Source organism: Podarcis raffonei, chromosome 9 (genome assembly GCF_027172205.1).
Source record: "Podarcis raffonei isolate rPodRaf1 chromosome 9, rPodRaf1.pri, whole genome shotgun sequence".
Classification (NCBI taxonomy): domain Eukaryota; kingdom Metazoa; phylum Chordata; class Lepidosauria; order Squamata; family Lacertidae; genus Podarcis; species Podarcis raffonei.
Window position 1 is genome coordinate 26,066,314 of NC_070610.1, and position 14,002 is coordinate 26,080,315.

The following is a 14,002-nucleotide window of genomic DNA, read 5'->3' on the forward strand; positions in this document are numbered from 1 at the left end:
TATACTTTTATATCTGCTGGAAACCTAGCCAGATGGACAGGATATTTACTACTACTACTACTACTATTACTACCACCCTGTTCTCACTCCTTCTCTTCCAGAGCACCACAGCGACCCTTGTGCAGTAATACTGTGTCATTCGCTTCTACATCTATAGGAGAAGTGCTGGCATAATAATGGTTCAGTCAGAAATTAGGTCTCAATGTGATCTTACTCTGCCAAGGAACCAAGACTGTATGATAATGGAGCTATTTTTTCTCTTAGAAACTTCTGAGTTGGGTTGTGACAAGAGAACAAGTGATCTTTGGATCTGCCTCATACCTGTATGTGTTCTTCTGTGAGCTTTCAGGTGGGAGCTTTTAGTGTAAACCTTGTTGCAGCCTTCGTAGTCACATCGGTGTATTCTGCGCTTCCTTTGCGTGTCTGGAGATTCCACAGGTAAAGGCCTCTTACCAGGCTGAACGATAACTGAAGGGTGATTCCTGCATGAAGTTAAGCCGCAGGTCAACGATGAAATCTGCTTAGCTACATCCCCCTTAATGTTACACCACAGAGCTCCTTTATTCACTACCCCCTCTGTCTTTTGGCAGCCTAAACAACATTACATGCATGTGGAAGAATTCAAGCAAGCTTAGCAAATTTCATGGTCTTTCGTGGTAATATTTTGGCTCTCTTCCCTGCTGGGGGTTTTATTCATTCTGTGGGATGAACAACAAAAAAATCTCCAGAGCATGCTAGGCTTTTTCGTTTATTTTTAAGATCAGGCTCTTGTTTCCCAGACAAGCATACTGTATTTAGATTTTCCAAATTCTCAGTTAGTGCTTCCAGTGAACGTCTATTGCTTTTGTTGACATATTTTCCTTCTGCTTAGGAAAGAAATTTTAAAAATGAGCTGGCTCACAGCTTTTTTACATTATTAAACCCACCAGTTCTTTCTTAAGAGGCTTTATTCTCAATTCCCCTAGAGACCAATTAAGAATTTCCTGTTTAGGGCTGGCATAAGGGTGCGGCCTCTCCTCACCACTGATGTCAATCCCTAAAAGTAGAGTTTCGTCTGTATGTGCCACACCCACAGGATGTCAAAAATCGACTCTTAGGCTTCCATCAGTTGGAGGCGTGTGGCCTTACCAGAGCACATTATGCACACTAAGAGCATTTGGCCTAGGAATAACCCTTAAAAGCAGGCAGTAACAGCTGTGCAGTTCTGTATCCGTACACGTTTATAGAAACGACAGCTATCCATTCATTATTTCTAATTAGAAAGCAGAAAGCCCCATCTCTTATTTCCTGCATCTAGAACTTCTGTCTTTAAAAAAAGTGGGACTTCAGTAAGTGATTGTGCAATTTCTGCAAGATTGTTTTTTGTTTTTGTTTTTTAAAAAGGAACTGTATGTGGTACAAGTGGTGATATGAGGAGGAATAATGTAGAAGAGCTATCAACATATCAGAGGTAACTATGTCATGAAGCCCAATCAATAAAGAGTGTTTTTGGTAACTTATCATGGTGCAGAGCTAATAGGGCACACAGACTTCAAAAAGAACCAATCCCTATCTAGACCAAAGTTCTGCCAGCTATCCAAACAAATAGCTCTAGATCTCACGTAAGAGAGCCAAGCCAAATTGCCGAAATAAAGGGACTGGGGAGAGTCCACAGGCTCTTTTACCTGATTTGTTTTAAATTTGATTTTTAAAAAGTCTTTTTGACCACATGGTGTCTTACACAACTAAACTGAGTGCAATCTACAACATTCAACATCTCTAACTGCAGCAGGTACAGATCCCACAAATGAAGTTCTGAGATGTTACATCTGCACATTTCTTTGATATTTTACTGCACCAGTGCAACTCAGTTACACTAATGCAAGATGTCTTGCAACTGATAGTGAAAGGTTGATTCCCCCTCTTTTCTTTTCAGTCAAGGGGTGTGTGGAAGGCCTGAGGGAGGGGATAAAAAATTGTTCTGGGTACAAGACTAGCTGTGTCCATTAGCTTGACTTCAGTGATACAGGTCACCTTCTTTTAAGGTTCCTAGCAATGTTTTAAAAGTCTCTGAAGAAGTTTCCCAGGGAAACTTATCCTGTCTCCTTTGAGAAAGGGAATGAGCTGTTATCTCTTTATAAACCCAACTAAATCATGCAACATTTTAGATAATCCATTGCTATTCAACTGATGTATGAAACACACCCTACAAAGCATCTCAAAGTGTTTTCACATTACAAAAAAGCCATATACAAAACAACTGCATATATAAAAACGATGTGTGTGTGTGTGTGTGTGTGTGTGTGTATATATAAAATCTAAACAATTTCAAATAAATTCAGATACCAACTGTGATAAAACTCTCTTCCTAAAAAGGCTGGTTGAAAAAGTCTTCAACAGGCACCAAAAAGACAATTTACACAATTGGTTGGGTGTAAGAGACGACCCTGTATTTTAGCTATTCTGACCCCCAAACTGCACAGGGCTGTGTACTCCAGAACTAGCACCGTGAACTCAGCTCAGAAGCTAATTGGCAGCTAGCACAATTCTTTCAACAGTGGTGTAATAGGATGCAATATTCTGCCTTGGTCAGCTGCATTTTGCACTAGCTACTGCCTCCAGGGCAGCCCTGCATAGAATGCAACACGGTAATGCAATCTACAATGAGGACGCAATTAAGTATTGCGTTTAAACGAGGTAGTATAAGACTCCAGTTAGCTACTTACTCTTGAAGCATTGCTTGAGGAGGCGACAATGAGGTCATCAGCGGAGGGGACATTTGTTCAGGATAGTAGTCATTCCTAGGAGATTCCATGCCTGGTTCCACCTTAATAGATTTCCTTAGGGCTTGCTTCTCATAAGATTCTATAACAGACACTACAAGAAAAACAAACATAGCAAATAAACACGTTTCCCCATCTTCTACATGCCACATGTAACTAACTTAAGATATTCCTGGGAAGATAGTCAACTGCTGAATATATTTTGTAGGCTGGTAAGTTCTGCATTCGAAACACTGTTACTTATTGCATTTTTTACTGCCCTTGCCTCCTCCAAGGAGGTCAGGACTAGGGCTGGACGATACATAGTTTTCAATATTGTGATATATCACCAGCTAAACAGCACAATATACCGATATATCACAATGTCTGAAATAAGGATGGAGCTAGGCATTGGCTGGCTTCACGGTTTTTCCCACATCATGATTTTTGCCTAGCAGACACACATACATCATGATTCGCAATATATTGCCAGGTCAAAAAGTACGAAACCAGTATTACGATACGGACTTCAGTTTTGGACGATATATTGATTTATCACCCAGCCCTAATCAGGACAGCATCCCTTGTTTCTGCCTTTCCTTCCCCCTTTATTGTCACAAAAACTGTGACGCAGATTATGCAGAGAGTTAAATGCCTGGTCCACGAAGCAGGAATCTACTTCGCCTGCTCTTAGTTGAAAACACTTAACTTCCATATCCCCTTGTAAAAGAATAAACAGAAGCAGTTTTGTCACGACAGATGTGGCATGCCTTTAAGCAGAAGAACACCAGGTCCCTTTTTAATTTATCTTTTAAAAAATAAAACATGGGATGGGGAAGTCCACAAAATCCAGAACCTTTACCTGGCATGCTACTTGGGTTTTCCAACTCTTCTGAAAGGACCGTGGACACCATAATAGGATGCTGAAGGGGAGGAGCATACATAAAAGGGACAGGCTGCACTACGACGGGCTGTATAACTGGAAGCATCCCAGGGCTTCGAAGTCCATGGCGAGAAAGAGCTGCCATTACCGGAGGAATTGTTAATGGCATCGTGAAAGGCTGCAGTTTCTTCATTGGTGGGCTGGGCGAGGGCAGATTTAATCCAGGTGAGCCTCTCCTGGGCTGGAATTTCAGGGGCGAAGGAGAAGGAGAACTTCCTGACGAAGGAGGCGAGCTCCGCTTCACTGTGAGGTCGACAGGCTCAACTTGCACTCCGTTACAAAACCCTTCCGAAATCTGGTAGATTTTACTGGGCACCATGTTTGGCGTCGAATAAATGACACTGTACTTGTTGTGGTTCATTTGGTCCATGTAACTGGAGCTGAACGACTGTGCAAAAGAGGGAAGGAAATAGGTGAAATGGAATCCAGGACACAAAATACGCTTTGTTAAATAAGGGGTCATCTCTGTGATGCTTTAACCTGAATTCCAGCGGACTCAAATATGAATTGAAATCCTACACAGATATTCTTTGAAGTGAGAAGCTCAGGCACGCATAGTTCTGCTTATGCAGAACCATACAGCCCCACAAAGCAGATGGCTTACAGGTTAGCCATCCTTGGTGCCTCACATCAACTACTTCTGCCACGTTACAGAATATATTTTAATTATATATCAGGATCTTCTGTAATGAAAGTTGACCTGGTAGGATTAATTCTGTACCTTTTGGTGAATATGTCAAGTCAGGCCTGGCTACAAGGATGTGGACTCAGCCAGCTCAGATTCTAATTCTAATGTGAAGACATCAACCACAAGACAAGGACAGTCCTGGGAAAGACTTGCCATGTTTTCCTGGAACCACTGGGCCCATCAACCATTTGTTGTAGAGCAAAAGAGGAAGGCTACTGTGCTTGGGAGGAAAGCCAATTGGACATGGCCCCTATGCTGCTTATTTTTGTTCTATTCTACTGTTTGCAGTAACAGAATTTCTTCAACATAAATGTATTCCACTGCAAAACTACATGTAAATATGTTACATGAAACCGCAACATCCCTGTGGATGTTTTAATTGAGACCTTTCGACATCTGCAGAGGACCACAACTCCCATCACCTATGACCACTGGCCATGCTGGCTGGGGCTGATGGGAGTTGGAGTCCAACAACATCTAGAGAGGAGTGTTAGAAACTCAGGTATATATTCCAGGTGTCAAATGGGTCCTTAAACCAAGGCTGCAGTGTCACCAAAATGGACTGTCTAGTTGCCATTTGGGGACAAGACAACTCTAAAGTCTTATTTTTCAAATGATGGGTTCCTGCTTTTGGTTTTATTTTATATGTTGTGGTCTTGTTGTGAACCGCCTGAGACCTCTGGGTATAGGGTGGTATATAAGTTGAATTAATAATAATAATAGTGATTGATTCTCAGTTAAACATCTAGCTAGTTCAGATGGATAAAGAAGAAAAGTCACTTTTCCCAGGGACAGCCCACATATATATTGGCCTATTCAGACCTTTTTTTCTTAATGGTGACTGTCCCTGCTCAGGCTGCACAGAAAAAGCAATTTGGTTCCAGAAATCCATTCCGATTGTGCAGATTAAAATATAACTGATAGAATTCTACAGGATGGGGGTATTACTGTATGTAAACACTCTAAATCCAATGATCCCCAGATGGTGCAGATGTTAGGCACTATCCTGGTGCCCAGGCATCTTCGCTTGGTTGCAAGTAGTCAAAAGCCAGGCGCAAAAAGTACCTGGCTAATTTCAAACACTGCCGAGAGCCACTTGCACTATTTGCTCAATAATCTTTCCAGACTCAACACTTCAGTGCCTCTGCCCCATCAAGCATTATTTCATTTGCAATCTTATGTCTGTCACAACCAAAAGAACACTGAAGCAAGGGAATTATGATAATTATTCAAGGATACTGACTAGGGAGACACTAATAATTAAAACAGCACCAAGCATCTAGCTCCTAGGGTTGGCCCAAGCAAAGCAATCCAAGAGGTCCACCCCAGCACTCCCTGCAATATTGCAAGGGATCCTGGGGCACACCTCTTGGATTGCACACCAGTTCTGTGCTCCTCCAAACCACTGCTTGGGTTGCTTGTGCAGTCGGGCTTGCACAAGATTAAATTGCCACAATAAGGCCAAATTAAACTCTTGCATTACCATTAGCAGAACAAAAACTGCAATGCTGTGGTGGTAACAGATAAGCAAATGCATTGAGGTGGCAATCAAGTGCAATTCAAGGTACCTGGAATGCTTTTCACTCACATGAAACAGACATATTCCTATTTGCCCAGGTATTTTGATGGCTGAAATATACTGTTCCTGAGAACCTTGAAATTAGCAACTGTGAGGATATCTGAGTTTTCTGAAATGATTTCAGAATATTTAAATTATTGTTGTTATTTAAAAAAAATGTTTGCTACTTAAGACTTCTTTGGAAGCAAGGGCAGCACATTAATTTAATAATAATATTAATATTTCTGAAATACAGCGTCTTGTGACCTGGTACTATAAGCTACTGCAAAAGCAAATATTTGCAGTGCTATGACAAGTGTGGCAAACTAATCAAGCACAGTCGAACGCCATTATTAACAGAAACAAAAACATAAAAATCACCATACATGATCATAAGTTGTTATGAAGGTGAGAACTGAAAAGAGGCAGGGTGTGGCATCTGGGACAGAAATGGAGACAAGCGCAGCATCCAAAAGGGATTTCAAGCACCGCAGGAGCCAGCTGTATAACTGCAACCCTATGTGCTTAAAATTGGGTTGCACATATTGGGAGCACACCTTGGCAGGCAACATGGCAAGATGAACTTGCCCCACCAGTGAGAAGACACACCTTTAGTTACATCAGTGCAAGACACTCAGTGCACTGTTTCATGGCTATAGGATTGGAACATCAGGTAATGGATTTCAAACGTGAGTGCAACTGGAACAGAAGTTTTAAAAAAACACAGGATGGGAGACAATGTTGTTGCTCCGTTCACAGATGGAGCTTTCATCCAGGCAAGCACAGCTGCATTCACAGAAGCTGTCCTTCTGTGCGTGCAACTCTCCTCCCATTAACTGAGTGACTTTGTTGGACCTCACCTGTAATAATTTATGTCACCAATTCTGAAGTTCAAAACCTTTCATGTCAAGGAATGCCTTTTAGAAAGATGGTAACCGGAGTTCTAAGAGATCACGTTTTCTCTCTCTAATTAAAATAGCCTTGCATCCATTTTGATTGAGGTTGTTGATCCTAAGCGGACTTCCTTGAAATCAGTGCAACTTACTTCCTAGCAAGTTTCTGAGCACAATTCAAAGTGTTGGTACTGACCTTTAAAGCTCTAAATGGCCTCGGCCCAGTATACCTGAAGGAGCGTCTCCACCCCCATCGTTCCGCCTGGACACTGAGCTCCAATTCTGAGGGCCTTCTGACAGTTCCCTCACTGCGAGAAGTGAGGCTACAGGGAACCAGGAAGAGGGCCTTCTCGGTAGCGGCACCCTCCCATCAGATGTCAAGGAAATAAACAACCACCTGACTTTTAGAAGGCAGCCCTGTTCAGGGAAGTTTTTAATGTTTGATCTTTTATAGTGCTTTTAATATTCTGTTGGGAGACGCCCAGAGTGGCTGGGGAAACCTAGACAGATGGGCGGGGTATAAATAATAAATTATTATTATTATTCCCATTAAACGTGACTGCAAAAATCTGTACAACTGCACAGAGCCGTGTGTGCTTAGCCCCCACCGAAAAGCATGTGGGTTATAGGACAGAAACCCATTCACATCAATATTGTAGGCAGGCGTTTTTAGAATTGTCTGGGATGTACAAACCAAAGCACAGGACTATAGTTGAGGTATAATGTAGCACGTTCCCCCCCCTCTAAAGGTTGCAGGTCATGTGTAACTTGCAAGCTAAATTTTAAAAGTCCCGTTTGCTTCAGATGTTAAAGCAACCATGGAATGCTTAAATAAACAAACTCCAGTGGGAAATACCTAACTGCTGAGGGAGAAAAAACACAAAATTATTAAATTATGCTAGGGATTCAACTTGCTCTCTGTTTCTCAGCTTGACAGAAAGAATTTTCATTGTGTTTAGCTACGCTAGCACAGAATTCACCCAAGTCAGCTGTTTTCGTGCCAGTCTGAAGAAGCCGATTTATTTTGACAGGGTTTCTTTTCCACATTTCTACTGAGCTGCACATTTCTAGCAGAAGATCATGAACATCATAGCAAACAAGGAAAGCTAGAGTGCAAAAACAGGAGAAGTGCTATAGGACACATCTGGTTAGTTATTACCTAAAACAAGAAAACCCCCACACAAATAATTTGTAACCCTTTAATGGGCATTAGGCAATAACCAAACAAAACCATGTCACTATGGGCAAACTTAAGTTAACAAGTGACATCTGTCTAACAGAACATAATAGTCACACACGATCTGAAAGCTACTCTCAACAGCATCAGTTGCAGCATAAACTCCTGCCAAGCATTTAGCAGGCAAAACAGACTACAAAGGGAAAAAATATTATTTTTTTTAAAAAAATAGTGGGGTCAAAAAGTCATGAAATCCAAGGGGTAACGGTGCATCTGTAAACTTTCTATACATAGTCTAAAAGTATGACCCAGTCACAACAATAGTCACTGCATGAAGGCTATCTTTCTGACTGTACTATATTACAGTGGTACCTCAGGTTACATACGCTTCAGGTTACAGACTCCGCTAACCCAGAAATATTACCTCAGGTTAAGAACTTTGCTTCAGGATGAGAACAGAAATCGTCCTCCGGCGTCGCGGCGGCAGCAGGAGGCCCTATTAGCTAAAGTGGTGCTTCAGGTTAAGAACAGTTTCAGGTTAAGAACGGACCTCCAGAATGAATTAAGTACTTAACCTGAGGTACCACTGTACTTGAAAGTTTTACATTTAGTACAGTGTAGTTAGAAACAGCATGATCACAGCGATTACATGGCATACTGGGTCTTAAGCCTGCCAGGCAGAGTCCCAAGTTATCCTAATAGTATGTGGAAACAATGGGTGTATTCAGTTAATTAACTTCTGGCTTAATTAGCCAAGCTATGTATAACCTCCACAAACTGATCCACATGCAGCTCTCCTTAGCTCCCTTCATGTGAGCAGGAAAAGATGTCAGGAAGCTACTATCAAACCAGGTGTCCTGCTGCATGAATCTGAACCAGAAACTATGGTTAACAGTTTGGCTGATTTGGAAACCATTAACCATGTTTTCAGTTTGCTGTGGTTTACCATGGCTTGCCTTCCTACTGACAGAGAGGCTGTATTGCAGCTACACAGAACTGCATAGTTGGTTAAGTCTGGATTTGATCATTCAAACCGGAACAGCAGCAAAATAAATAAATAAACTGGATTAATTAATATTCAGAAACAACCTACAGGTATGAAGTAGTTAACTACTGCTGAACACAAAAGCTATTTTTATCACAGATAAGATACCAGCTGCTGTAGCCTAGTATGCTGTTTCCAATAAATGCCAGCTCCTGGATTTTGCTAAGCAAAAAAAAAATATGGATGTGATGAACTTCAGAATCGGGTGCTCTGTTTTGCAGCTAGATCACAAAGAGAGACAGAATATATGCTCAGTTTAGGCATGCAAGCCACTGAGTGATGAAATAAGTGTAATACTGCTTAAGTTATACGGCCACATACACATTGCAAGGCAGCACCATTAGATGTTGAGTAGCAATTCTTTAATTTGGAGACCCTGGGCTATAAGGAGCACGAAGTGCTCAGTTTGTAGCCATCTGCAACTTTTTGAGTAGCTTTTCTATAATAAGAGAAGAAGGGTATCTGGCTAAAAGAAGCAGCACTTCAAGGGAAAGAATATTCAAATATGTCACTTAATGTTCTATGGCACAGCAAACAATTATTCAGGGTGCTTTCTCTCTCTCTCTCTCTCTCTCTCTCTCTCTCTCTCTCTCTCTCTCTCTCTATCCTACTTCTATATGCAAGCTCTGTGAGGATACAGAAATACTGGCAAGCATGTTCTTGATGAAGGCTGCCTAATATGTGTCATCCAATTTTTAGACATCAGTCATGTGCTGGGGATTTTTCCAGGTCTATCCTGACCAAGATTGCTTTTCAAATATGTGTAAGTTGGAAAGCAAGGTAATCCAAATAACCGGGGAGTTGACGTATTTCTTCTCCACTTGTCCACACCTAGGACAAAGTCCAGCTAAACAGGTCACATTTTGTGATCTCCGCCCAGATATGAAAGCTCTCGTAAAGAGGCAACTCTGCTGTTAACTGACAAAACTTGCTACATAGCATACAGTGGGTGATGATTAATAATCATCATCACTAAGAACTCACATCAAATCTCCTCTCAAAAGGAAGATTTATGCAGGTCTTCTACAACGGACAGTAAGTCCTGTTCTTCTGTGGGAGATTTGTGTATTCATCTTACTTAAAAAGCAGGTGTACCCTATCTGCCTTTCCACCAAATGTAGGCCTCAAAAGTGGACACTCCAATAGCAAAAGCATCTGCTGCTAATTTGTGCTTTTCTGGAAACTTCCGTGGCACTGTTTATTCCAAGGTAACAAGTACCACATTAACTATTTCACATCACATGTACTCAACAGGGTGGAGCTCAGGCGACTCTGTAATTACATCTACTATATAGTTATCACTCATGTGTGTAGTAACACCATCCCCGAACTGCCCAGTCCACCAGAGAGATGACAAAATGCTGTGGGTGTGTCCTGCCATTATGCGATTGTGGTAAACCTGTTAAAACCGCACCCTTACAGTGTTGCTAAAACTCAACTTCGTTTCTTTTTCCTGGTGCTAAAAACTGTGTTATACAGTGGTACCTCAGGTTAAGTACTTAATTCGTTCCGGAGGTCTGTACTTAACCTTAATCTGTTCTTAACCTGAAGCACCACTTTAGCTAATGGGGCCTCCTGTTGCCTCCGTGCCGCCGGAGCACGATTTCTGTTCTCATCCTGAAGCAAAGTTCTTAACCTGAAGCACTATTTCTGGGTTAGCGGAGTCTGTAAACTGAAGCGTATGTAACCCGAGGTACCACTGTACACACTGATGGCACTCCACTCTCACCAGCATCTGATTGCGCAAAAACGTCAAGTTTTAAGCGGGAGAAAATGTTGGGCCGCGTGACAATTTTGCCAAATACTGCAGCAAACGCAATGCTCTCAATTAGAATCGTAAGATTTGCAAGAGGAAATGAGGATCGTTTTACTCCGCCTTCCCAAGGCAGAATATTGAACTTCTTTCCTCACACCACATGCTTTGCCGCCTTAAATTCTCTTCTTCCCCCACTGCTTCCAAAGCTTAAGGGGACTGCAGGAGCTACACGGGTCTGGTTTCTCCCAACACACCAAGTCAAACTTCACTGGCATGAGTGCACAGGCTTCTGGTTTTACACCCACTCTGTTCCTTCCTGATCCCTTCTGCTGCCGTGCCACACTAAGCCAAGGTTTGGTTTAAGAAGCCATCCAAAAAATGAAATAAGTGAATTTGTCACTCATAAAACCATAGATCACAGGAGCATAGAATTGTGGAGCTGGAAGGGTCCATGAGGGTCCAAACCGCATGCAATGCAGGAATCTTTAGCCCAATGTAGGGCTCAAACCCTCAACCCTGAGATTCAGAGTCGCACGCTCTACTGACTGAGCTATCCCAGCAGTATGAATGCATTTACAGTGGTACCTCGGGTTAAGTACTTAATTCATTCCGGAGGTCCGTACTTAACCTGAAACTGTTCTTAACCTGAAGCACCACTTTAGCTAATGGGGCTTCCTGCTGTCGCCGTGCCGCCGGAGCCCGATTTCTGTTCTCATCCTGAAGCAAAGTTCTTAACCTGAAGCGTATGCAACCCGAGGTACCATTGTATACCATTCCGACCATGAACACCCATCCACCCCTCCTCTCCTGTTTATATCTGAAGTCTCTCCCCACAAAGTCATCACCTCTTCTTCCTTCCTCTTCTCACTCGAAACACATTCTCTCTCCACCACACACACACACACACACACATAATAATAATAATAATAATAATAATAATAATAATAAACAAACACACGCCAAATCTTCACTGCTGCAATCCGCTTAACATCCAAGACCAATTTAGAGGTACACCCTGGTACTGATGCTATCAGCTCCAGATGGGAGTGTTACAAAGAAGTCTTTGAAGAAGCCCAACTTTTCCTGTTAATACCACTGCTCTCTTTGGTCTTCATCCATCATTATTTACAAATCACTACACCAGTGATGCAAAGCAAGCTTATCCCTCTTTTTTGGTCAGAAGTCACAAAGTGCAGTCAACATCACATGGACTCTGAGCTGCTCTAAACATCACCGAAATGTCAAACTCTGTACCAATTTGGCTGCAAATCCCTTAAAAAAAAAAGGAAACTTAATTTAAGGATGCTACAAATGGGCTGACAAGACAAGGATGCACTTGCTAAAATGCAATGTAATGCACACATTATTACATTGTTGTAGCATTAAACCTCGTGCACATGTTATGCCAGAGGTAGCCTTTAATTATCTGCTAACGAATTCCCACTTATTTCTAGCAAATTACTTCCAGCCTCTCTGCAGAAATAAGCCTACAGCTACTTTGAGGAAAACATAGCAGTTATCTTTTGGAACAGCAACCAATAAGTACTTTGGTCTATAATCAACCACACTAATTACTTAGGAGGGCAATTGCATTCATTTCCCAAAGGGCAGTTCTTAGTTTTCTTGACCAAAACAGTGTGAACTAAAGGAGAAGTTTTAAAACTTCCTTTATGAAAGCATTTATTAAAATATATCCAGGTAAAGAAGCATTTATTGGAAATGTCCCCCACAAAGAGTGTTTTTTAAAATTAAAATTAAACCAAAAGCTGAACACTGTTATTGGATACTTTCTAACAAACATTACAAATATCCATGACAACTTTATTTCAAAGTGACCCTTACATCTTGTATAACCGCTGGCAGGAATATCAGCAGCCAAACACACAAAGATGATCTAATTGTATAAGCTTCTCGTTACCAGCAAGCCTTCACATACAATCCTCTATTCAAATTTTCCCCTTTGCGACTATTTTCCAAGTACACAGAGGCAAACAAAGCAAACAGGCTTATGGCACCAGACTCACCCTAGAACATCCTAGACCGTAAGCTCATTTCCTTGAACATTGCCAAGGTGCTCCCTTCTCTCCTACCACCCCTGTGTGGCTCAGGCAGAAAACCTCAAACATCGACAGTAAGAGAAAACATGGGAAATGCAAGTAAGGCTAAGAGGACCAAATGCAGAAAGAGAAAGACTTAAAAAGACTCAGGTCTTGTTAAATGTAGAGTCACCACTTTTCACTTGCAGAGACCCCCCTGTGCCCTTAACAGCTGATGCTCAGCATCACTGCATCACCAGGCAGGAAAACTGAACCTGCTGAATTCCTGCCTGTTAAATACACAGAACCTTGGTCAGGGAAAAGGAGGCTATCCTAACTAGTCAGTGGCTCTCATGGGTGGGGTGCAGTGATTTATTTTTGCGCTTAAGGTAAAGGTAAAGGGACTCCTGACCAGTAGGTCCAGTCGTGGCCGACTCTGGGGTTGCGGTGCTCATCTCGCTTTATTGGCCAAGGCAGCTGGCGTACAGCATGTGGCCAGCATGACTAAGTCGCTTCTGGCGAACCAGAACAGCGCACGGAAACGACGTTTACCTTCCCGGCGGAGTGGTACCTATTTATCTACTTGCACTTTGATGTGCTTTCAAACTGCTAGGTTGGCAGCAGCAGGGACCGAGCGACGGGAGCTCACCCCATCGCGGGGATTCGAACTGCCGACCTTCTGATTGGCAAGTCCTAGGCTCTGTGGTTTAACCCACAGCGCTTACTTTACTTCAAAAGCAGCTCAGGGGTGTTTGTGGGAGTGTTGTTTCTTCTCCTGTGAAAATGATCCCTCTGGAGATTTTGCACTCTGCAACTTTCCTGGATACCAGCATTTCCAAAAAAGCTTCCCCATATCCTCAGGTGTGCTTTCCTGTAACCAGTGGGAAGCAGCCTACTATGCACCTGACACCTGTTCGTGTGTGTGTGTGGTCTTTTTCACTTTGAAAGAATCTGGTGCAGAAAGATTCTGTCAAGGCAAAAGAAGATCCTTCTTCCTTAAATAGAAAATCAGAAAGCACATGGATCACAGGCCCTCACAGCCTAACTCTGCGATTCAATTAAAGTTCAGGGGAGCATGCTGTGAGGTAACTACTGCCGCAGGAAGTGCCGACAGCTAGGAAGGCTGCAGAACGCTAGAGAGATGTTTAATGGAAATAAACGCACA

The 14,002-nt window shown here is 42.3% G+C and overlaps 1 protein-coding gene across 4 annotated transcripts in view; it reads right to left on the reverse strand.

The window, feature by feature from the left end:
- Window positions 1-14,002, reverse strand: part of KLF3 (KLF transcription factor 3) — a 43,112-nt gene that overhangs the window by 7,404 nt on the left and 21,706 nt on the right. For 2 of the 4 annotated variants that reach the window (XM_053403880.1, XM_053403881.1), the window contains exons 3-5: window positions 3,604-4,072; window positions 2,706-2,856; window positions 322-482 (exon numbers count right to left, since the gene is read on the reverse strand). In XM_053403880.1, coding sequence (XP_053259855.1) covers window positions 322-482; window positions 2,706-2,856; window positions 3,604-4,072 — 781 coding nt within the window. Of the gene's footprint in view, window positions 1-321; window positions 483-2,705; window positions 2,857-3,603; window positions 4,228-7,803; window positions 7,930-14,002 lie in introns of those variants that run through there. The other 2 variants (XM_053403882.1, XM_053403879.1) reach the window with 2 other exon arrangements.